We start from the raw sequence: 26,995 nt of genomic DNA, 5'->3' as shown, positions 1-26,995 counted from the left end.
TCATTAGTTGATTATTGGGATTGATGGCAAGCACAGTAATAGCACTCGATTTCATGATTATGGTACTGTAGTGAATACATGTCCTAGATGCTTCAGCACAGTTTGTGAACTAGTCGAAGATGCATTCAAGATGACCAACTTCATGCTGCTCGCCACTTATCGCCTACTGATGGAGAAACTGACTGTCTTTCAACAACATCACATTGCACAATGCTGCCAGTATGATACTTCAATGCAGAGGCCAGTAACAGGACCTCCTGGACTCCACTTTCCTGTTCAACACACAGGTGCCTCCAGATGTTGAAACCTACCAAGGGTAAGGAGGAGATCAACCGACTACATGACTACCGACACCATGTGCATTACAGACAGGTCACCAAATGTCACTGTAGAATTCAGAGTGGGACCAAGGATACTCCAACAGCCAACATGAAACCATTCCGTGCTGGACACTGGTCGCAGCTGCTCGCCAGCAACACGCTGCAGTGTCAGGCATCACTAACACTGCCTGGGCATGTAGACACTGAGCTGACTCAATGGACGTCAGCTAGAATCCAATATGCAGCCGAATGAGCAACTGCCAAGGCTGGTGCAAAAGAATGACAACTTGTAAATTGTAAACTGAACTGCAATAATGTATTACTAGCATCATTGACACTTCACAGGTTCCCAACAGCTGTCCCGGCTTCACACAGATGTGTCTCCGCTCAGCCCTTCCTACTTATCCTTAAAATCAGTCAAAGATACTGCATAAATGACCTGCAAGTGAATTTCTTTGGTAACATCCAAATTGTTAAATGCTTGCCCACAGAAGCATAAGGCGCAGTCAAATGAAAACAAGGCAGACGAGAAAAAAAAAAGTAAATAAATTGTTAAGTTTTTCAAAAGTAATTGCTATAACTGATAATACATTGATCCCACTGTGAGAAAATATGGGCAATGCCTTCATGGAAAAATGTTTGCGATTGCCTAATCGCACGAACACACAATATAAGTAGATCAATACCAGATGAAATGTCGTGTGACGAGAGCCTCCTGTCGGGCAGACCGTTCGCCTGGTGCAAGTCTTTCGATTTGACGCCACTTCGGCGACTTGTGCGCCGATGCGGATGAAATGATGATGAGTAGGACAACAAAACACCCAGTCCCTGAGCGGAGAAAATCTCCGACCCAGCTGGGAATCAAACCCGGGCCCTTTGGATTGACAGTCTGTCGCGCTGACCATTCAGCTACGGGGGGCGGACGTCAATACCAGAAGCCTGAATATTTATGAAATATTGGTAGCATGAGCTCTTACACTAAAGTAAGTTATGCAGTATAACATAATCAATAATTTTATGTGTCAGTGGTCCATTTAACTTATAAAGTCAAGTTTGAAACTATGTTGTAATCAAAAACTATATGCATATTTTCTTCGATTTCAAAGTGTGTTATCAAATTCTAGCTATACAGTTTAGTTATTTTTGAGGATAGTAAGCTGTCAGAAGTTAGTAAATAAATGTAATTAAAGTGTAATTTAAAAATATTTTCACGTTATTATTTGCGAAGTATATTTTATAAATTTTGAATATAAAAAAATACTTCTAAGTAAATTCTGGCTGTAAGAAACTTGTTATTGTGTTTTGTAGTAACAAAATATCTAAGCAGTTTACCAACACTCTACAAATATTGGTTGTAATTTCAGTTTTGTTCATGTCTAAAGCAAACAATGTAATGAAAAATGGCAATGGTCATCATGTACTTATAGACAGCAGCAGCACCTATCGTGGGCAGTCAGTTAGTTGATCAGATGGTTGCTAGAGGTAGGTCAGAATCTGGTTATGCTCTATGTCAGAATAATTCATATTTTTTATCATGTATTTTCAGAGTTATGTGAAAAGAAGTGAGTGTAATAAACACCAGAAACAGTTTTCTGAAAACCTAGTGTCATCAACAGTACCTAGAGAAGCAATTTCACACACAGGATTATTGCAAGCAGGCAGCAGACAAGACACCCCAGTTTGTCGTGAAAGCCAACACCAAAAATCAGATGAGTATTTACAACTTTTCTACTTCATGATGTGCACCTGTAAAAAAGGGCTTGTCACTTGTGTTTCATACCTTAAATTTCAATTTGATTATTAGTCTCATAACAAGCTGAATTTGAAACTAAGGAACCATGACTGTAAACACGTGGCACCTCTTTGTCCGAAGCAAATTCACAGCCACAAATGTCATTCGTCAGGCCTCCACAAATATGGAAATCACTTGGGGAGGGATCACTACTATATGGAGGCTGTGTAAGGGTTAGCCAATGAAGCTTCTGCTACATAGTTGAAACAACCTAGGCAACAGAATGAAGCCATCTGTCAACATTTGGAACACTTGAACTTCATGGTGTGCTTCAATTTTTGCAAAGTGTCCTTGCCTTACACATCACCCATATAGTTCCGATCTCTCCCCATGTGTTTTCCTTATTTTTGAGCACTGAAGAAGACATTTGTGGCTGCCAATTTGCTTCAGACAAAGAGGTGTAAGCCCGGGTTCAACCATGGTTCCATAGGCAACTGCAAACATTTTACCATGAAGGCATTAACCATCTTGTCTCATAGTGGGATAAATGTATCAACAGTTATGGGGATTACTTTTGAAATAATAAACAGTTTATTTACTTTTTTCTCATCTGTATCATTTTCATTTGACTGCCCCTTATATTTAGAGATATTGAAGCATCCAGTACATACACATTGTGCTGTATATTATGAGACCTTATAAAGCATTTGATACTTTCATTTCTTTCTGTGGACATGCAGTATGACTTCAATGAATATGTAGATAAATACAAGTTTTTGGAGGAATGTTGTGGCACTGTAAATGTTGATTCATAACTATGCACGTTTCTCAATATGACAACTGGGAGCACAAAGTATATTTTTTTGACTAGATCAATGACTTTGTGAAACCAGCCATCTGGCTCCTGACTTCATCAAAGCACACAAATCATTGCAAACTAAAATTGTATACTTTCTGCAGTACATGATGATTCAGTTATCAGTGGGGCAAATGACACTGTATGGGGATACCGCATACGACTGTCTACAGGGTTTCCCAAGTTGAAGATCTTTATCCTTACCACTACTCTGTGATTCAAAGTAAACACCCAGTAGGCCACCATAACAGACTAGAATTCTGTAATTGGTTATGGCAACAGTGTGATGATAAGCAAGATTTCCTAACAAACATTTTTGAAACTGGCGGAGTTAAATGTACAAGGTCAAGTATTGTGAACATATTTAACACACATCACTTAACATCAGAAAACTTCTGTTGATCATGTTAACAGTGATTCCAAATCAATTGGCCCATTAATGAATAGAATCGTCTTGGTTTATGGGTCGCATCAGTTTGAATAAAACACACAAGCTATCGATGGCTGTGTCTACCATTGTCATCAGGAGTAAAAACCACAACCTTCTAGAAAGGGTCGAAATGTGCAGAAAGCAGAGTTGGCCAGCTTATGGTAGCTCTAGTCTGCCATGGGACCAATGTTGTCAGATGGTGAGCAGGGCCAGTGCCACCTTTTAATCTGCTGCTCCCATAAAAGTGAAGACAGATGCTTCACACTTATAGGGAGCTAGGAGTGGCAGTTCCAAACATGGCACTGGCCCCTCACACCACTTGACATTATTGGTCCCATGGCAGGCCAGTGCTGCTCTGAGCCACCCAACTTCACTATTTGTTTATTAACAATATTATGAAGACTTGCAAACATTATTATGTCAATATTAACTGAAAGAAATAGTGATCCTGCTAACATGTCTGTGTCAGGTCAAGCTCTGTCTAATAGTAATGTGTAAGGCTAAGAGCAGTATTATACATTTAGGCTTATATAAAGTTACTTAGCAGTGTGAAGTCTCACAGTATTTCTGAATTCACTGTGATCAGCAAAGGTATGTTTTTGCATGAAGAATGCTGTCACTAGTATTTGAATTTCTCGTGGACACACACACACACACACACACACACACAAATGCGCCCACATGCACGCGTGAAACTGTTTGTGATACCGACTGAAAAAGAACATGTTGGATGGTTTGTTCTTAACCACAACTTCCCCCTGAGCAAATGGTTCACCTATATCACTTGTACAATGTAATCAGTGCAGAAAAGCTGATATCGTAGCAGCAGTTTTATTTAAAGGGAGACTGCAAATTTGACACATTTGGATCAAAGATGGAAAGTGTGGCAAAACAATATAGGCCCCTGAGCAACATTATTCAAATGAGAAATAGCAATATTCATGGATTTTGTATTGCTTTATGACAAGAAACAACCAAATGGCCACACACTATGTTTGAATTGACAGCAATTGTTCATGCAGCTATGATTACCACTTACACTCACATGTTGTAAAATTCACAATTCTGAAACATCACTACCAACTGGAACTATTTTGAACAGTGCCTGTAAAGTGGTTCACTGATTTTATTTACATGTAAAAACTTCTGATTCGTAATGAGTTACACTTACTTATCAGTCCTACTGCACATCAACGTGGAAAATACATTAATATGCGCAATTGCAATAACATCTAATTGGATGTTGTGAGCCACCAGGTATAAGGTCTGTAGAAGTGTATCAGTCATTGCCTATGCCAGTTTTCTACAGTGATACATATGAACATTATGTGACAAATTGTGCGTTTCCTTGTACTATGCTTAATATGCTATTCGAATTCTGCATGTATCCACTGCCACTGGACATTGGCTTGAACTCAGATTGTAACAGATGTTCTTCACATGGTTTGATGAGTTAGCTAGCTGCATGACAACTAGCAATGTGTTCACAGTGAAGAAGGTTTCACTTCTATACACATAGGTAACATTTGTTCAGTAAGTGTCAATGTGGTCATGGTCAACCAGAACTTTATGACCATAAACTTATTACCAATATAAGCCCATCCAGCCAATAGCAGCATCACCTGGCGAGGAATGACTGCTAATCAGACACAGGCACGGTACATGTAGCATAAGTGAACGTGCTATTTGAGTGTAAAATGAGGAAGGTGCGCAAACTATCTGAGTTTGACCGAGGGCAGATTGTGATGGCTTGGAGGCTCGCCACAAGCATTTCAGGAACTGCACAACTTGTCAGATGTTTCAGGAGTGCTGTGGTGAGTGTCTTCAACACACGGCAAAACTAAGGTGAAACCATGTCCAGACATTGTGGGGCTGGGCAGCCAGCCCTTATTACAGATATTGAATGTCGTAGGCTGGCACACTGTTAAAACAGGACGGCGGTGAACTGTGGCAGGACTAACATCAGACTTTAATTCTGGGCAGAGTACAAGTGTGTCTGGACACAAAGTGCAACAAACATTACTAACAATGGGCCTCTGCAGCTGCCAACCCATGCATGTGCCAATTTTAACGATACGACATTGACAATTGCGAGTGAAATGGGCACTTGACCAATGGCACTGGAAATTGACACAGTGGAAGAGCATTACATGGTCTGATGAATCCCAATACCTTCTTCACCATGCCAATGGGAGGGTGCGAATCCATTGTCTTCCAAGGGAACAGCTCATTGACGTATGTGTGGGATGTGGAAACGCTGCTTCCTCTATGCTCTGCGGAACATTCACATGGGCATCTATGAGTCCAGTGAAGTTTGTACAAAGCATCATGACGGCCAAGGACTGACATACACTAGTTGCAGACTAGGTACGCCACTTCATGACAATCATGTTTCCTGACAGCAGTGGCATTTTGCAACAAGGTAATGCGCCACGTCACAAGGCCAGGAGTGTGATGGAGTGATTCGAGGAACACAGTGGTTAGTTCCCACAACTCGTCAGATCTGAACCCAATCAAACATGTCACGGATGTGACTGAGCATAGCATCAGAGCTCATAGCCCCCTGCCCCCTCCCCTACCACTAAACAGGAATTTATGGAAATTAGATGACTTCTGTGAGCAGATGTGGGCCAGCTCCCTCCAGCAACCCACCAAGGCCTCATTCCTTCCATGCCATAATGTGTTGCTCCTGTTATCCACGCCAAAGGTGGACATACTGGCTATTAGGTAGGTAGTCATGATCAGTGTATACATAAGCACACAATAGCAGATAAACTTCACCGATTTAACACAACTGAGGAAGAAGCTAGTTTTTATGTTTTCTTAAATACTAAATTTCTTGCTGATTTTACTACATTAAACTTAGCTTGAGTATGCAGAAATACTTTATAATAATTTACCAGTAGTTAGTTTCTAAGAGCTACTTCACACATTTCACGTCCCTGAAGGTTCTCCTTGATGATGGGATCTACAGAAAATTATGTATGAATGAATATACATGTTTATTCAGCAGGAAATAGGAGATGTGCCTACTTACTAACAGGAGGAGAGAGCAGTAAAGTAAAAGGGAGTATGTTGAGTCATTGCACCCGCTCTAGCCTGGATGTCTGGACTGATTCTTTTTGAGAGGGTATTATAAAACCATTCTATCCTCTCCTGATGCTAACTGATCCACAGCTTTAGTAACTGGGTCTTTATATCCCGGGTACTGGCATCAGGATGGAGCTGACAGCTAAGCTGGACCAACACAAGTTCTATCAGGGACAGATTTGGAGCTCTTGCTGCCACAGAGGAACCTCAACATTACATAGACAATTCACACAGACATGTGCGATGTGCAGATGAGCATTGTCCTGTTGAAAAACAACACCACATTACTATCCCACGAGAGTTAACACATGAGGACACAGGATGTCTGTGGTGTACCTTTGTGTCCTCACAGTTCCCTCACTCACTAAAACCTGTGACCAAAGTCATAACCGCCGGCTCCCCACACCACGATGTCAGTAGTAACACCGCTGTGACTCTCCAAAACAATGGCAGAATTTGACCTCTTTCCGCGCTGCCACCATATTCACTGACGATGATTATCTCGGATAGTGCAGAACAATGACTCAATGCTGAACACAATGTGACACTATTCATCAGCAGTCCATGCTTCCCAGTGATGGCACCTCTTCAAATGTATCTGTTTGTGTGGTGGTGGTAATGACAGCCTACAAATGGAATAGTAACTCCCTAGTCCAGTTGTTACAAGTCTCTGACTAAAGAGGTGGACTGGTACAGAATGTTCCAAGGAGTCCACTGCTTGTTCTCAGATGGAAGGCACAGACAAGAAGAAACTCTGTCAGGTGTTTATAAGCTGTCTCACATGAGTATGTGGCATCTCATTTCCTTCAAAAGCGATCTCTCACCCTCTGATACTGTCCACACCATTTATATACTGTATAGGCCTGATAAAATCTACTTACCAAGTGACAGCAGGAGAAAACACACATAAAAGATATGGAAACGTGCAAGCTTTGGAGCCAGTGGCTCCTTCTTTTGGCAGAAGGTAAAAGAAGAGTGTTGTGTCTAGACAAGACAGGCTAGACACAATGAGAGGAAGCCGAAGGGCACGCGCTAAGCTAAAGCTGGATGGCGAGAGGTCTGAAACAGGATACGTAATGAATGCTATAAAGAAAAGTACGTAGCTCCTGGAATACTTAACTTTAATCCATCCTTTTGGTACATCTGGAGATAGTGGCGATACAAGTGAGACTCTTTAGATACGTGCAATGTTACTAATGGCGCCTTGCTAGGTCGTAGCCATTGACTTAGCTGAAGGCTATTCTAACTATCTGCTCTGCAAATGAGCGAGGTTTCGTCAGTGTAGTCGCTAGCTACGTCGTCCGTACAACTGGGGCGAGTGCTAGTCAGTCTCTCGAGACCTGCCTTGTGGTGGCGCTCGGTCTGCGATCACACAGTGGCGACACGCGGGTCCGACATGTACTAATGGATCGCGGCCAATTTAAAACTACCACCTAGCAAGTGTGGTGTCTGGCGGTGACACCACAAAGAGGTATGCAGAAAAAGGACAGGAAAGGTTTAGGAAATGGGGACAGTTACAAAAATGTCTCTCAGAACCCCAGGTCAGGGAAGACTTGTCGCATGGGATGAGAAGGAAAGAAAGAGTGACTGTTGCTGCTTGCAGAAGACAAGATTTGAAAACATAAGAGCTTGAGGATGGAAGATAGGGCAATAAGCAAGACAGAGATTACTGAAAAACATCATGCAACAGTCAGTAAGACTAGAAAGCTAAGTGAAGTGCATTAGACATAGTAGATAGGTTGGGGGGGGGGGGGAGGGGAGGGGGGGCTGTTATGTTGTAGACCATGGTCTCCATCAGTATACTCTATGTTGCCAATACTACATGTTATCAGTCAGAAAGAGTGGACACAGATGCAGGGTGAACATCTACATCTTCATACGTACTCCACAAGGCACTGTGTGTTGCATGGTGGAAGTTATCCTGTACATGTACTGGCGACACACAATATCCTATTGCAGAGTATGCTCTACAACACGACAGTTGTGACCTCAGTGCCTATGTCACTATATACACCATCTGGATTCTCCGTTTTTATTCGAGTTTCTCAGGTTGGAACTGGCATTGCAACATGTACTTGGTCCCCACCACACATCTGGCCTACATTTACGTTAATTTCTGTGGTCTCAGAATTTATTTTTAGTAACTATTCCTTTTATTTGCTCTGTTTTATTTGCCTATAACTTTTATTTTCCAATCTCTCTCCCCCCCCCCCCCCCCCCCCTCCAACCCTCTCTCCTATCTACCACATATAATGCATTTACCTTCCAGGCCTCACTGATTCTAGCACATTGTGTTTTTTTCAGTAATATCTGTCTTGCTTGTTACCCTGTCTTCCACCTTTTGAGTTCTCATGTTTTCAGATCTATTCGGTGCAGGCACCAACAACAATCAGTCTTTCTTTTCTCCTCATCCCATCTGGTAAGTCTCCCCTGACCTGAGATTCTGGGCAACTTTTCTGCAACTCTTCCCATATCTTAAACCTTGCCAGTCCTCCTCCTTCATCCCTCTTCCCTACCTTTCAACCCTTCTGTCAGAAGGAGGAGTCACTGGCTTATGTATTTCCATATCTTTTACAAGTGTTTTCTCCTGCTGTCACTTGTTGAGTAGTTTTTTTATCGATCCAGTTACATTATGGCACAGAGAATTGTAACTCTAATTATTTACAAACCTGCCAACAGTGTGTACATGTAAAAGTTACACTGATATTCGACCATGTATTCTGGGTGGTTCACTTTTTTTGTCTGACAATGTACAATGTCAATTACATGAGGAACAAAAATCTTATAATGTGGTTATATCTCAGCATTTCATGCAATGACATCATGTGTTCTTGCCTACACTGCTGGCGAGGACAAAACTGGGAACACAAGAGGAAAGTGCAAAGACAGCATTGGTAATGTGTGTATTCTTTCCATTGTAACATAAATAAGTTCTGGTAACACCATGTCATTACATTTATGGTGGGCTCGGTGGTCTAGCAGCAAACTGCATGCCTGGAAACCAAGAGGTCTGGAATCGAATCCCTACTGGACCATGGAAATTTTTAGTCTGCCTTCAATCTAGACTGCATTTCTCAATAATGTAAAGAGTTGCCAGGAACAACATGTGGTCATGATTCCATATTAAACTGTAGGTTCCCCTTTTCCATATTGGATAACTGGAGGCACACACATGTGGCTGTAGTGGTGTCCAATTGAGAGACTTGTGCTCAGCTATGGAGCCTAATGCAATATTATTATTATTATTATTATTATTATATTTTTGATGAAAAAGCCCACTGCCAATCCAGTCTTCTGTGCTTGGGCACATACTCAAATCATAGTACTTTGATGTTGCTCAGACTGAGTTAACTGGTCTTAATCCTGAAGTACAACAGAATCATATCATCTTCCCCACAACAATATTGCATGCATTTGCTATGATGTAAAACACTGCAATATCTGCTGTGCAGCCTTTCATCTGTTGCTCATTGTAAACTGGCTTTTATTTTAATAACACTTAGGTTAATGTCATTCCATGATAATATCACCCAGAAAAATTTTATGTTACTTTTATGAGATAAATGGCAGTTGCTTAATGCAACTGAGGAAGAAGCATTGTTCTTTGAAGCAGTGGCTTTCCTGTTGATTTTACCAGTTTAAATGTGGGTTTAGTCAGCAGTTTAAAAATTGATGCAGTTTCTACAAGTTACTTCAATTTGTCAATTTATAACTTGATTCATTCCACATTCCTGTAGGTTTTTTGTCATGAAGGGACCTACAAAACATTACAGTTTAGTGAATAGATAAATGAATGCTGTGTTTCTTTAATGTTTTTGGTGATGTCAAGAAATGTAACGGTGACTACTGCTTTACAAAACAGGACTCAACCAAATGTGTATGACTGTGGTTCAGTCAGGGGAGGGAACTGACCTATTTGCCTGTTGGTGGCAGAATTTCTCTACATGAAGTATTCATGAAAAATGTTCAGAAAAAAAGATTTGCGCAGATTGATTTTGAGATGTGAACATTTCATAATTATTATAATTGCAGTATTTTACATGAAATGAGGAAATTACACCTTAAACTATTTGCACTAGTCCTTCGTTAGGTAGTCTTTAAACTGATACAATTTTCCGTACATCATCAGGGCATGCACATTAGATAATGCATTTCTGCCATTTGGTCTCCAGATCTGATGTGAACATGAAACTTGTTTAAATGTCCTGAATATTGTCACACCATTCAAAAGCAATTTGTAACTGCTAATTTATCGGAGCGTGGAATGTCAGATCCCTTAATCGGGCAGGTAGGTTAGAAAATTTAAAAAGGGAAATGGATAGGTTGAAGTTAGATATAGTGGGAATTAGTGAAGTTCGGTGGCAGGAGGAACAAGACTTCTGGTCAGGTGACTACAGGGTTATAAACACAAAATCAAATAGGGGTAATGCAGGAGTAAGTTTAATAATGAATAGGAAAATAGGAATGCGGGTAAGCTACTACAAACAGCATAGTGAACGCACTATTGTGGCCAAGATAGATACGAAGCCCACACCTACTACAGTAGTACAAGTTTATATGCCAACTAGCTCTGCAGATGACGAAGAAATTGAAGAAATGTATGATGAAATAAATGAAATTATTCAGATTGTGAAGGGAGATGAAAATTTAATAGTCATGGGTGACTGGAATTCGAGTGTAGGAAAAGGGAGAGAAGGAAACATAGTAGGTGAATATGGATTGGGGGACAGAAATGAAAGAGGAAGCCGCCTGGTAGAATTTTGCACAGAGCACAACATAATCATAGCTAACACTTGGTTTAAGAACCATGAAAGAAGGTTGTATACATGGAAGAACCCTGGAGATACTAAAAGGTATCAGATAGATTATATAATGGTAAGACAGAGATTTAGGAACCAGGTTTTAAATTGTAAGACATTTCCAGGGGCAGATGTGGACTCTGACCACAATCTATTGGTTATGACCTGTAGATTAAAACTGAAGAAACTGCAAAAAGGTGGGAATTTAAGGAGATGGGACCTGGATAAACTAAAAGAACCAGAGGTTGTACAGAGATTCAGGGAGAGCATAAGGGAGCAATTGACAGGAATGGGGGAAATAAATACAGTAGAAGAAGAATGGGTAGCTTTGAGGGATGAATTAGTGAAGGCAGCAGAGGATCAAGTAGGTAAAAAGACGAGGGCTAGTAGAAATCCTTGGGTAACAGAAGAAATATTGAATTTAATTGATGAAAGGAGAAAATATAAAAATGCAGTAAGTGAAACAGGCAAAAAGGAATACAAACGTCTCAAAAATGAGATCGACAGGAAGTGCAAAATGGCTAAGCAGGGATGGCTAGAGGACAAATGTAAGGATGTAGAGGCCTATCTCACTAGGGGTAAGATAGATACCGCCTACAGGAAAATTAAAGAGACCTTTGGAGATAAGAGAACCACTTGTATGAATATCAAGAGCTCAGATGGAAACCCAGTTCTAAGCAAAGAAGGGAAAGCAGAAAGGTGGAAGGAGTATATGGAGGGTCTATACAAGGGCAATGTACTTGAGGACAATATTATGGAAATGGAAGAGGATGTAGATGAAGATGAAATGGGAGATACGATACTGCGTGAAGAGTTTGACAGAGCACTGAAAGACCTGGGTCGAAACAAGGCCCCCAGAGTAGACAATATTCCATTGGAACTACTGACGGCCGTGGGAGAGCCAGTCCTGACAAAACTCTACCATCTGGTGAGCAAGATGTATGAAACAGGCGAAATACCCTCAGACTTCAAGAAGAATATAATAATTCCAATCCCAAAGAAAGCAGGTGTTGACAGATGTGAAAATTACCGAACTATCAGCTTAATAAGTCACAGCTGCAAAATACTAACACGAATTCTTTACAGACGAATGGAAAAACTAGTAGAAGCCAACCTCGGGGAAGATCAGTTTGGATTCCGTAGAAACACTGGAACACGTGAGGCAATACTGACCTTACGACTTATCTTAGAAGAAAGATTAAGGAAAGGCAAACCTACGTTTCTAGCATTTGTAGACTTAGAGAAAGCTTTTGACAATGTTGACTGGAATACTCTCTTTCAAATTCTAAAGGTGGCAGGGGTAAAATACAGGGAGTGAAAGGCTATTTACAATTTGTACAGAAACCAGATGGCAGTTATAAGAGTCGAGGGACATGAAAGGGAAGCAGTGGTTGGGAAGGGAGTAAGACAGGGTTGTAGCCTCTCCCCGATGTTGTTCAATCTGTATATTGAGCAAGCAGTAAAGGAAACAAAAGAAAAATTCGGAGTAGGTATTAAAATTCATGGAGAAGAAATAAAAACTTTGAGGTTCGCCGATGACATTGTAATTCTGTCCGAGACTGCAAAGGACTTGGAAGAGCAATTGAATGGAATGGACAGTGTCTTGAAAGGAGGATATAAGATGAACATCAACAAAAGCAAAACAAGGATAATGGAATGTAGTCTAATTAAGTCGGGTGATGCTGAGGGAATTAGATTAGGAAATGAGGCACTTAAAGTAGTAAAGGAGTTTTGCTATTTGGGGAGCAAAATAACTGATGATGGTCGAAGTAGAGAGGATATAAAATGTAGGCTGGCAATGGCAAGGAAAGCGTTTCTGAAGAAGAGAAATTTGTTAACATCCAGTATTGATTTAAGTGTCAGGAAGTCATTTCTGAAAGTATTCGTATGGAGTGTAGCCATGTATGGAAGTGAAACATGGACGATAAATTGTTTGGACAAGAAGAGAATAGAAGCTTTCGAAATGTGGTGCTACAGAAGAATGCTGAAGATTAGATGGGTAGATCACATAACTAATGAGGAGGTATTGAATAGGATTGGGGAGAAGAGAAGTTTGTGGCACAACTTGACCAGAAGAAGGGATCGGTTGGTAGGACATGTTCTGAGGCATCAAGGGATCACCAATTTACTGTTGGAGGGCAGCGTGGAGGGTAAAAATCGTAGGGGGAGACCAAGAGATGAATACACTAAGCAGATTCAGAAGGAAGTAGGTTGCAGTAGGTACTGGGAGATGAAAAAGCTTGCACAGGATAGAGTAGCATGGAGAGCTGCATCAAACCAGTCTCAGGACTGAAGACCACAACAACAACCAGAATATTTTGGAAATAATAAATCTTGAATAACATATTTGATGACATATTTACTTCCAGTTGCTAATCCTGATGTAATTGACTCATGTAACTCATTAAGTAAATATGTACGAACATAATATACTACATTCTTACCTGGCTGTCCACTGACCTCCTTTGCTGCCAGTGAGTGTATGGTTCTGACTCTCTCTGCCAGTGGTCGGCGATGTAAAACTCTTATAGGTGTCCACTGCTGCAATTGCAAGGGGGCTGCACTCGATAAGCAATCTAATTTCTCCTGAAGCAATGGTACATCATGGCAGATACAAAGGGCTTCATACAGTTTCTGTTTTTCTTGCTCACCTTTCTTGAGCTCTGCCAAGCACTCCCTGTAACAACATCACACTTTACGCAGAAGAATACTGACTGAAACACAAAATACAGACATAAATGAATGTTTAGTATGTTACAGACTGTAACTTTGTAAAAGGATTTTTCTTCTTGTGTGATACAGTCTTACGTCAATATGATTCTTCTTTCCTGCTAGAAAATCTTTTTTTATACTGATATCAAATTATGGTAAATAATTACATGTGTTGGAGAAACAAACGCTTCTGCACTGTTTTTTTATAAACCTATCTCAAGAGTATTACGAAGTATTTGACAATGAAACCAAACATTAATGTGGTCAAGTTTTATGATGCATTCTACTTTTTGTCATCACATGAGGTCCTGCATACACTTCTGCATAGTTGTTCTATAAACTATCTCAAGAGCATGACAAAGTATTTGATAATGAAATCAAATTTTTTGATGCACTCTACTTTTTGTCATCACACGAGGTCCAGGATAATTAAAGTTAGGGATCAAAAGTCTTGTTCATGGGTTTACTCCACACTACAAGTCAGAAGGAATACTTCTATATAAAGAACCTATAACAGAAACATGTAATGTATAGTTGCTGCGTGAGGTCTGGTCCGCAACAGCAAGAACTGGGGCTTGTTTCATCATCTCCCTTCCAAAATTGGTGTGCCTTAACTCCAAAAATAGGAAATAGCTCTCTAGCACACTTCTCTCTCACTATGTACCTGTTTCACTTCCCTCTGCTCCCATTCGCCCCCAGTCTGTATCTCTTAGTACTTCCTTTATTTTCTTCTGCAGCTTATTTATTCCTTTTATATGCTTACCATCCACATTAACTCTTTACACCAGTATCAGTCTTCATTTTCAGTATTTATTATTTAATGTTGTTTCTTATTTCTTTTAACAATCTTTTTCTCATAATCTGTCTGCCTCTATTTACATCTCTTTGCATTTTCACCCTGAGACTTCTTATTTCAAATTTAGGTCTCTTGTCTGTAATACCAACTATCTAAAGAGCCATATATTACTCTGGTTTCCAAATCTCTTTCTCAATGAATTGTTACTTTCAAACGCTTTCCTGGAATTTATTACTCTCTTGATTTACTTTCCCTCCAAATGCTGTAAGCTCTACTTTCTTCATTTTAAATATGGGGATGGGGAATTCCAATATAGGTGATGTGCAAGTAACCATACCATACAGCAATCAACAAATAAATTAAAGATTAAGGCTTGTTGTGAAGATCTGATATACACTAAGTTATTAAAGAATAGATGACCACAATCACAACTGTAATTAGAACTACAGTCTTTAATAGAAATGATTTGTAAGAGTGAATCCATACCTGCAGACTGATTGTGTGTCCCTTATTCAAGAAGAACAATCTCCTTGTGAGTGATAACTACAGAGGAATTGCTTCATTGGATGTCTCTTATAAAATCCTATCAATTTGCCTATTAAACAGACTGATCCCAATAACTGAAGAATCAGTTGGGGACTACCAGTGCAGTTTCTGCAGAAATGGATCCACATTAGATAATTTATACACTCTAAGGCAAACAATAGTCAAGGTGCGTGAATTCAATGTAGATGTCTACATATTACTTCTATATTTCAAAAAGACCTATTATAACATACACCAACACAAACTCCTGAATGTAATGAGGGGTTTTGAAATACCCTTGAATTTAGCAGATTAGTTAAAATGTGTATAGATTAAACTTTTGTCACCTGCGAGTGAAATGGAAAATTTTAAGGTGTACAATGGATTGAACAAGGGGACATCATTTCATTTACTTTATTTAATGTCATCTTAAAGAAGATAGGTAGACAATTTGCTAAAAGTAATCCACAAGGGATCCAGATGCATGAGGTGAACATTATTAGACTTACTATCCAAATTATGTACCATTAATATGTGGTTCCACACCAGAATTAAACAAATTGATGCAAAATTATTACAAAATTGCTGAGAAAACAGGATTATCTAGTCAAAAGAAAGAAAATCCAAATTGATGCACTTTTGGTTGTAGATGGATTAACTTTTAAGACAGTTGACAGCTCCAAGTACTTAGTCTTTTTAGTAACAACATCAGAATGGATATAAAAACAGATGCCTATCTAACAACAGTGAACAAAACACATTTTCGTTTAGGGAAAATCTTAAGGAAAAAAGAGTTCTTAACTTTAAAATCTGCTTGTTCCTTTCAACTGTTATACTGGTAACACTATAAGGACATGAATCATTAATATTTAGAATGAAAGATGAAGAAAAACTATTAATATTTGAAAGACAAATACTAAGGAATATTTTCAGACCTGTATATGATGAAAATAACATGGACTGGAGGATAAGAAAAAAAATTAAAGAATTGCAAGAGCTGTGCACACAAAGTAATAAGGTTGAAGTGTTACAGAAGAGAAGGTCAAACTAGGGAGGCCGTATACAGCAAGCATAGCGGAGAATAGACTACCTAGAATAGTATTCTACAGAACAATAGATGGAATGAGAGGAAGAGAAGACTCACAATTAGGTGGCAAGATAAGACTGGGGAGGTCACAGGCAGGATGAACACCAATGCCAATGGACAAACAGTGCACTCAGCAGAAAGAAACAGAAGATCCTTGTACAGCCCTTGCCACGTGCAAAGTAAAATAAGTAAGGATGAGCAAACCAGAAAGGAATATAAATCCGTTGAGTACATATAATTATAGTCACCAAACAGAGGCAGCATAGAGCAGCAGACATGTAAGAAATGTCAATATGCTACTCAACTTTTGGACAAAGTCCTTCAGCAGAGAGCTAGTAAACATACACAGCCACTAACTATCTTTATGCTGCAACTTATTAATCTGTTAGCTCTCTGACACATGACTGTCTTAAAGCTCAGCTTTAGCCTATCTGCTGCTCCACATATTGTCCTTTTTGGAGCATTCTCAGTGCAAAATCCTCTTCCATTCTTCTATTAAAACTCTTCCTTTCCACTAGATTAAATAATTATTTTTCCACAAAATTTATGTCTCTGACTCAGTTATTCATTTGTATTCAGCACTCAGTTATAAGCAGTGTATAGTAACATGATGTTTTCCTCTCTTCCTCGCAATCAGATGAAATATGTTTGTGGAAAAACATTGTTTAGGTAGTTACCATGCTGAAGACTTTCCACTGTGCCCACACTGGTGTGATGAACGTACAGAGTCGGAATGGGACATGCAAGACAGAGTGCCACTGAGCTGCAGCAGGGACTTGAAGTTTCCACAAGTTGTGAAGGAGTCACTTATGCTTTGGTGTCATGTCTTGTCAGTATTTTGGAAGGCAGAAAACAAGAGGCATTGCCTACAACAACAACACCCAGAAACAGTTGAAAGAAGTTGAACAGATATGTCATTCTCTTCTGTTCTGCTCGGAAATTCGGTTTGGAGATGATATTCTGATTAATAAGAGAACTGTTTGCCCAGTGTTGTAACTGTTACATACGAGGAACAAAATACAGAAGAGTTCTTTAAAAAGCAGTTATGTCATTTCGTAGCTAGAATACTTCAAAGATCTCTTCCAGTTCTCGACCGCATAGGGAGAAGAAGTCAAATGGGAAGAGTTGGTGGCATTGCATAGCAGGCCCATTGCATCAAGAGAATTCTGGAAAGGTGACCACACAATAGAATAATTAAGGTAAAAAGTATCATCAATAGTAACAGGGTGAGAGATCACAGGGAAGCGAATAAGTCTTCAGGGCTCAGTATAGCTGCAGAGGGGCACTGTTACACACCGTTTTGGCACCCTAAGTACAGGACGTGGGTAAGACGTGCAAAGAGAAGAGAGTTTTATCACAAATGAGAATAAGTTTCAAAAAGCAGCTGTAGAAAATATGACATTGCCTACAGCAGCTGAAGTAAACAGTAAAGAAGGCATAGGCAAGCACTCACTGTTTTATTGCCCAAAGTAATTACAATATTTAAGTAGCAATTTTGTGATCTGGTAAAAACAAAATAAGTGTGAACTATAACAACAGAAGGGAGAAATGAGATTAGTTGACCATAGCAACCAGGTCAACAACATGAAATATTTATATGTTGAAATAACTGTCAACAAAAGTCAAGAAACATTATATCGATGAAACAGAAGATTTTGATGCGCTGATCCCGAGGCTACAAGTGCAGCAGTGATGCCTGAGAGTGCCTTTGCAGCAGCCAACCAATGCAATAGCAGTGCAGCCTCACTTCGCAGTGCAGTGGCCATTTACTTAACTACACAATAACCACCAGGTACTGATCATGACATCACTTTGCCCTCGCACAACAAAGCAGCAGCGTGCAATTTTCCCAATTAGGTGAGCTGTAAACAGCCCCAAGCTGATTTTATTTATTTATTTTTTTTTTTTTTTTTTTTTTTTTTTGTGGTGATCTGTTTGTGCAGTGTTGTCAATAAATGTTCTACTGATCTTAAAACAGAATTACAGAATTTCAGGGCTCTTGGAATATATTAAATATTGTTGTGAATACTGTAAGCCCTGTACCATCTGCAACATGGAAACTAGTTTAGCCAAAATGTTAGAAAAGCTAAAACCATTAGACAAACTGTCAAATAGTGTCAAACACTTCAAACTCAACAGGTGGAATTGGAGGGAAGGGGGCGGGGGGGATCCTGACACTGAAACCATCAAAGACGAGTTGGTGGACAATATGAAAATTAGGAAAGTAGAGCTATCTAATAATATTAATGGCCAGGACAAGCATTAGATAAAGTATCTACAAAAGTAGATAAAATTTCTAAAATACAAGAAACTTTAGTAAAACTACCTAGGAGTTCCAGCATAAAATAGAAAAATCATGTGATTTAGTATGGAAAGAGATTGAAGAGCAGTTTAAAGAGGCACACAATGGATTGAAGACACTGAAGGATCAAATCTTAGGCATGCGAAATCATGTAAATGTGCTGAAAATTGGCTTTGACTAGTTCAGAAGGAGGCAAGTTCAAGTAAAGGTAGACACTGCCAGTGCTACACCAAATTCTGTGGGCAGCACTGTAGTATACAAGAAGGAATTTCTAAAGTTCAAACCAGGTGGTTTTGTACACCCAGCAGCATTTTTGAAGCAGTTTAAAGAAGTATTACATAAGGGTTGGGCAGACACCATGACACTAACTTTATTGTTAAACATTTAGAATGGGAAGTACTAAATTGGAGTTTTAAATACAGAAATAAGTTTAGACTTTGAGTCAATTTGAAGTAGTGTTCAAGTGAGAATTTGGTTCTATTCTAAAGTCTAAGCCTAATTTTGAAAAATATTCAAGATACAATGATGATTATTTGAGCTGTGGAAGCAGCATATCAGGGGACAGTACATGTAGTGATGCTAAATTGTGTCTGTATTTTAAGGTTTATTGCAATAAGTATCTGTGCCTTATGGATTACCTGTGGAAAGCTTTATGTTATGATTATGTAATATGTAAGCTGTCATGTCATTTATTGTACATTGGAGGACAAAAGTTTATTAACATTGAAATCCCTGCTGTATCAGGCATCCTACATTATTTAGATGTCCTGTACTTACTAAGAAGAAGTGTACTAATTAACACAGACATAGCTGGTACAGATTTACAATGCATTTTCTCTCCTGATCCAGGAGGTGGTTATAATAGTTAACCTAGAGGACATTACAACTTATTACGGATGTAGTATGCCTCATATGACCAATCACAAATCTGGAGAAACATACTTTTATTTATATTACTTACACAATTATATTTCCTATAATTACTTACCTAAGGCAAAGAAGGTCTTATTTGTTTGTTTAATGATTTGTGAATAAAAGAATTTAATTGAAAAGTTTACATATTTACATAACAGAAGGAATGTTGTTATGTATGCTGTGGCAGAAAATGAAGTGTTAAATACTCGTCTAATCACTGGTTCAGTAGCGCATAAGCCTATCCAACAGACACAAATGCGTTGATGCGTATCAAATCTGATATTCAATTTATTGAATCTGTATATTAAAGGAATATTACAACTGTTGGTACAAATATCTTTAATTATACCTGTTACTTTATTGTATTTCTAATTTGATTCTGATTTTAACTAACCGAAGCTTTACAGCCACACTATCTTTTATTCAATGCTTAGTTAAAGCTAAAGGAGATGTTTTAGATTATATTACAAACAAAGTGAATCATGCATTCAACTGTTACAAATCAGTTACAATAAGTGAATTAAACATTATCACTGGCACAATGGCTATAACACTTTAGGATTATCTAATCTCTAGTAGAAAAGATGCAGCATTTTTGGAGTAAATATCTTACACAACATTGATTTATTGAAGAAATTGAAATTTCCAGAAGAATTTGCACCATTTGCAAGTTTGGCAGATGACATCTGTAGGCAGTTCCAGTTAAGTGCTTCATTACTTCATATTTAGTTTTCCATGGAGCAATTCCTTCCTCTTCAACTATCCCCTTGCCTATAATTGACGTCCCTCCCTTACTATCCTATATTGCAGCATTAAGGCAATAGGAGAAGCTTGTTATTTGAGTGTTAAGAACAACATTATTAACTAACACTTATTAGGACTGTATGATTAGAAGAAAGGTAATGTTGTACATTTTGTACGTTGAATTTTTTACATTTCCTTTCCATTCCTATCATGAAAAATGGTTGGGTTTCGAATGTTTTTTATATGGGAGGTTAGGTAATATAAGATGTTAAGTAGTTAATGTAAGCTATTAAGTACAGAAGTACCTACAATCAAATACATTTTTTTCACAGTGATGAAATACTGTGAGAGACCACTGATTACAGAAGGATGACTAAAAGGCTAGTTACCAAGGACAACTGATGTGTTGTTACCCAGTCTCTACTGGCTACTGACAGTGGTCTAGTTAGGGTCAATATTATGGGACTGTATGGGTGAAACAGAGACAAGTCTGTTCTTTATGACATGCTGACCAAATTTTGTCCTATGGCATCTCAGTGAAGAACCCATTAAGCAGATTACCTTGGGCTGTGGTGGGGGATGGGGGGGTGGGGAGGAAGGGAATTTGTGTACTTTATTTCTTCGATCCTAACAAAGATTTGGGATTTGAAATCATGGAAAGGTGTGCAGAGGAAAATGTCAGCATGTAACTCCTTATTATAATTAAAGATATAAACCTTTTCTAAGTCAATAAACTTGAGAATCTTACACTGCTGTAGTCAATGATTTACATAAAGTAAGATGCAAATTATTTGGTAGGGCAAATCTCTTGTGTGTCTTCTTCATCAATAAAATTCTAACTATGTAATTATGAAGTAGCTGGAGGTAAATAGTAGTTTACGAAAGTGAGAGAGGACAGAGAAATGATCTTACACTGGTTGACAGGGTTTTCTTCGCAAAAAATTTGATTACTGAGTCTAGGGCATGTTGTTACATTGCTATTTTTACATCTGGCACAAGTTTTGTGACAGCTACACTTTAAAATTTGATTTTAGAATTCTCTTTGACCTGTCATATGAGTCTGATACCTCTTATGTAGTGATTTTAGTACCGTTGTATTTAAAGAAATGATGTGTAATGTCATGCCAAAGCACCACACGAGAAGACTGTGCAGACCTGTCAATCTGGTATTGTGATGTGTCAGTATTGAGTGACTGTGAGTGCGTTAGGGACACATATCACTAATGAAATATTATTTCCTTCCATTCTGTGTAGAGTGTATTGCGTCAATGAAACTCCATCAATACCTGTAGTGTGTGCCATTGATATGAATGAGAAATATGAGAATATGGAACTAGTTTTAGGGAAAATCCATTATGAAAAACATAAATGGAATATCTGTGGTGAAATAAAGGTCATTGCTTTATAGCTTGGTTTGCAACTTGGGTTCACCAAATTTCATTTTTTTTATTTTTTTGTGAGTAGAACAGCAGATATATGAAATCTCACTACATTATAAAAGCATGGCCTAAACATGAATCTCTTATTGCTGGCTAGAAAAACGTGTCACATTTCCCTTTAGTGAATATTGAGAAAATATATTTGCCTCCACTGCATATTAAATTAGTGGTTGTGAGAAATTTTTTGTCAACGCTATGGATAAATTTTCTGATTGGGTCTTGTATTTGAAATCGAAATTACCCAAAGTTGGTGATGCTAAACTCAAGAGGGAATTTTTATAGGACCTCACATATGGTCATTAATGACTGATGTACATTTTGAAGGATTATTAAATCTGCAGGAAAAAGCAGCCTAGCAGTTTTTCAAAAATGTATGTTGCAGTTTCCTTGCAAACCATAGTGGTTGATCAGCATTCTTATAAAGCTATGGGATGGAACATTTCCTTAAAATTTCACTTCTCGGACTCTCACTTACGAATTCTTCCAGAAAATCTCATGGTTGTTAGTGATAAGCACAGTGAGCATTTTCATCATCAAATTTCTACATTGTAAAAGAGATACCAAGGCAAGTGGAGTTCTCATATGCTGGCTGACTGCTGCTGAACCAAGAAGAGTTATGTTTCAGGTGGAAAAGATGCGTGAAAATCACTGTCCACCACTTTCTAGTTAAGCCAGATTAACTATGATATCATTTACAGCTAGATAGCTAGTTACTGATTTTATTACAAATTACCACACAAAGTACCACACAAAACTTCTACCTGATGGCAAAAACAGAACATGCATTCAGCATGACAAATACTTCCAGAATTTAATCTCACATATTTCTATTCTTGTGATAGAAAGCAGGTCAGTTTTGTCGACCAGCGTTATTAAAAAGACATTTTGTCCCTTAACTAAATAAGCATAAATATGTGCTAAAGACATAAACAAAATGGAAATACAATTGTTGTTGAATCTAGTAATGGCAAACTGCAAAGACAGAACTAAGAGACATGCTCGCACAAGTTTTGTATTGCGAAAGAATAAAATTGAGTTTGATTTTAATAAACTTTATTTAATTACAATTATATGTTAACAAATGTTGAAAGTTGTAAAATAATTGTAGTTAGATAAACAAGTAGTTTTATATGAAATCTTTCTTCTTAGTGGGGGTGTGTGTGTGGTGTACCATGATGTTCTACCTCTTCCTCGCAATCATATGAAAGATGTTTGTGTAATAAAGTTGCTTAGGTAGTTACCACATAGAAAACTTTCCACTGTGCGCAAGATGGTTTGTTGAATGTAGGTAGTCAGAGTGAAATGTATGAGCACAGAGTGTCACCAAGGCATGACGGCAATTGGCCATCTCCAACTGCTGTGAAGGGGTCACTTATGCTTTGGTGTCATGGCTTGGTGGTGTTTTGGAAGGCAGAGAACAAGTGGTGTTGCCTACAATGACAGCACCCAGAAACAATTGAAAGAAGCTGAAGAAAAATGTAATTCTCTTCTGTTCTGTTCTGAGATTTGTTTCAGAGATGTTCTGCTTAATAAGAGACCTGTACACCCAAAGAAGAAGTCACAGTGTAAGAGTTGGTGGTACTGCATAGCAGGTCCACTGCATCAAGACAATTCTGGAAAGGTGACCATAAAAGGAAATGGTTAAGGTAAAATTTATCATCGATAGCATCAGGCTGACAGATTGTTCGGAAGGAAACACATTTTCTGGGCTCAGTATGGTTATAGAATGGCAATGTTATATTCCAACAGAGATGTTTGATTTCAACTCGTGTTACATTTTCCTTAGACATGAATCGGTTCAATTAATACATTCAGATTATCATGAAAAACTAAACAAGGCACAACCTTAAAGATGTAAAATAAAGTTTTTAAAGACACAAGATAAATTTTTTGGTAGAGGCACGCAGCCCTATCTATTCAGCACTCTGAACAAATTATGGTCACATACCTTCACAAAGAATGTTTACCTTATGTAATTAATTTGTGTATGTGCCAACCTTGTAGCTAGCTGCTCCTGCTTATAACTTCTGTTGTATTTACAGTTTTTCCTAGTTTTTGTGCACCACATCTGTCTTAAGTTATTTATAATATTTTTTACCCCTCTTAATATTACCTCAACTTCTTTTTAAGTATCTATTCATTATATTCATCTCAATTGCCTTTCTTACTATTTCATAACTGTATTGTTTCTAAAACTGATCTTTGGCTTGCTTTTAGCCCTGTACTCTCCTCAAGAAATAAAATAATCCACAGTACTGAAGATCGTTTACTATCAAATTTTTGTGTCTGGCTTAACCAACTGTGAGGGGTCTGTCACAGCATTTTTTTAAAATGAATGTTATGTTATGTTTTAATGAATTAAATAGGACTACATCAAAACATCTATTCAAAAAACACACTGGGAAAATTACTTCTATTTGTTACTAACATGACACTTTCTGGATGACAGGTATAAGATGTAAAACCACTTTGTGACAAAGGATGTAGCACTGTCAGTATAAAAATATGATGCATGAATTACTGTTTTCTATCTTAGACATTTATTTCATAATACATTTAATGATTACAGGTGACTTCCTTATGAGGAAGATACCCTTAGTGGTATCAAAACCTGGTTAAGGTTTTTACATTAAACTTATGCAACTACTTGGCTGTAAACTTTATATATTGAAAATTAATTTATGATTGCTGCTGTCAACCATGTTTAAAATTGTGAGCTTCCTGATGAATGAATGCAATATCATGGCAAGTCCACTACTACTAAACAGCTTTGGTATCAACACTGTAATGACTATCAACAAGGACTTGATGTAAATATGTTCAGATAATCGAAATGTAGTGCAGTGCACTTAATAGTGCTAGACCCTATGGTTAAAGTTATGAAGACCAATGGATAGTAAACTGATTTGATGTATTGTGCCACAAGTCAAAGCAGGAAAAAGAATTGGGAAAAATTAGAAAAATTCGAATGAAAATCATGAGAACAGACAATGATTAACAAGAGGCAATGAGTGGGCGAGAACTCCCCCACCGAATTATCTGTGTCATCCAAGGATCTCACTTTCAGCCCTAAACCTGCATTTAACCATGATGCTCTGATGAAGAACCTACTTTCCTTTACATGCAATATCAACTGGAAATATCACTTTGCAACTCAATACCAAAACCTTTGCAATAGCAAACCTGACATTGGACCCTGCATAGAACAGTTCCAACCACAATCCCAACTTAATCCACCACCACTATCACCTCAGAATCATCCCTTACAAGCCTTACAAGAATTCTTCACATCCAACATTGCTTCACAACATTTCCTCAGGTACCTACAACATGACCCTAATGTGTCCTCTATAGAACACCAGGCTCTACGTTCACTTAAAGCTGATGACTTCATCATTATACTCCCAGCAGACCAAGGATCTGCCACTGTGGTACTTGAATGACAGGAGTATGTTAGTGAAGGTCTGCACCAGCTGTCTCTCACCTCTACTTACAGCATCTGCCATCAAGATCCCATCCCTGTGATTCAAACTGACCTGCATGCCCTCCTAAAAATCTCAGGCACCTCACAAGGACTTATACCTCAATCCAAAGAACTTCTTACCCCACCCAAACCATACACTCTCATCTTTTACCTTCGTCCTAAGATCCACAAACCCAATCATCCTGATTCCAAACCTATGTTATCCTTCTTACTCATCTTAATCAACTTTATACTTACCAATAATTATTTCACCTTTGAGGGACAGACAAACAAACAGATCAGGGGCACAGTCAAGGGAAGCAGGATGGCTTCTCCCTAGGCCAATGTTTCCAGGGGTCACACGGAGGGGGCTTTCCTGGGATCCATAAGCCTTCAGCACCTGGTTTGGTTTAGATACACTAATGACATCTTTGCTGTATGGACTCATGGTGAGGCTGGCCTGTTAAGATTCCTAGAATCTCTAAATACCTTCTCCCATTTAAATTTCACATGGGCATATTCCTAATCCTATGCCACTTTCCTTGATGTTGATCTCACCCTCCTGAAGGCCAGCTACACTCTTCCATTTACATCAAACCTACTAATAAACAACAGTATTTACATTTTGACAGTTACCATCCCTTCCATGTGCAAATGTATTTGTTTGGATGCAGATCCTTAACAGCAATACACCAGTACTCTCACTTCAGCCTTCACTGGACATAAGTATCCCAACAGCCTAGTTCAAGAGCAGATTTCCCGGGCAATTACATCCAGTCATGGTACTGCTGATCCCTCCAAAAAACAACTTCGGAGCACACCACTTGTCACCCAGTATTATCCTGGTCTTAAGAGTATTAATCAGCTACTTCGACAAGGCCATGACTTCCCAAAATCATGCCCTGTAATGAGAACCATCCTGCCTGACATTTTGCCCACCACACCTAGAATAGCTTGTTGTCTCCCTCCCAGTTTCCGCAATATCCTAGTCACACCCTATGCTCCTTCTGCACTCATCTCCCTACCCTATGGCTCATAGCCCTGTGACCATCCCCACTGCAGGACTTGCCGTTTGCACCCTGCTACCATCCCTATTCCAGCTCTGTACCTCGTAAAACATATACTCTCAAAGGGAGAGCCACCTGCGAAATGACACGTCACATACCAGCTGTTATGTGAATACTGTTCGGCTTTTACATCGACATGACTACCACTAAGTTATTAGTGAGGATGAATGGGCATAAGGCAGAGGGTGTATACAGGCAGCGCACAGTATCCTGTTGCAGAGCATGCTGTTCAACATGACAGTCATGACCTCGGTGCCTGTTTCATCACACGCACCATCTGGATTCTTTCCCCCAGACACAAGTTTCTCAGAACTCCGCAGGTGAGAACTACCACTACAACATGTCCTTGGGTTCTTGCCACCCACTTGGCCTGTTGTTGTTGTGGTCTTCAGTACTGAGACTGGTTTGATGCAGCTCTCCACGCTACTCTATCCTGTGCAAGTTTCTTCACCTCCCAGTACCTACTGCAACCTACATCCTTCTGAATCTGCTTAGTGTATTCATCTCTTGGTCTCCCTCTTGGATTTATACCCTCCACACTGCCCTCCAATGCTAAATTTGTGATCCCTTGATGCCTCAGAACATGTCCTACCAACCAGTCCCTTCTTCTCGTCAAGTTGTACCACAAACTCCTCTTCTCCCCAATTCTATTCAATACCTTCTCATTAGTTATGTGATCTACCCACCTAATCTTCAGCATTCTTCTGTACCACCACAT

General features: G+C 38.9%; 1 protein-coding gene across 1 annotated transcript in view; it reads right to left on the bottom strand.

Annotated features, from left to right (window-relative positions):
* Positions 1-26,995, bottom strand: part of LOC124605792 (tRNA pseudouridine synthase Pus10) — a 90,844-nt gene that overhangs the window by 41,916 nt on the left and 21,933 nt on the right. Inside the window, exon 7 of the mRNA XM_047137684.1 lies at positions 13,672-13,904. Coding sequence (XP_046993640.1) covers positions 13,672-13,904 — 233 coding nt within the window. The remainder of the gene's footprint in view (positions 1-13,671; positions 13,905-26,995) is intronic.

The sequence above is a fragment of the Schistocerca americana genome, chromosome 3 (assembly GCF_021461395.2).
Source record: "Schistocerca americana isolate TAMUIC-IGC-003095 chromosome 3, iqSchAmer2.1, whole genome shotgun sequence".
In the NCBI taxonomy this organism is placed as follows: Eukaryota; Metazoa; Arthropoda; class Insecta; order Orthoptera; family Acrididae; genus Schistocerca; species Schistocerca americana.
Note: the sequence above shows the minus strand (reverse complement) of the source record. Positions and strands in the feature narration are given on the sequence as shown.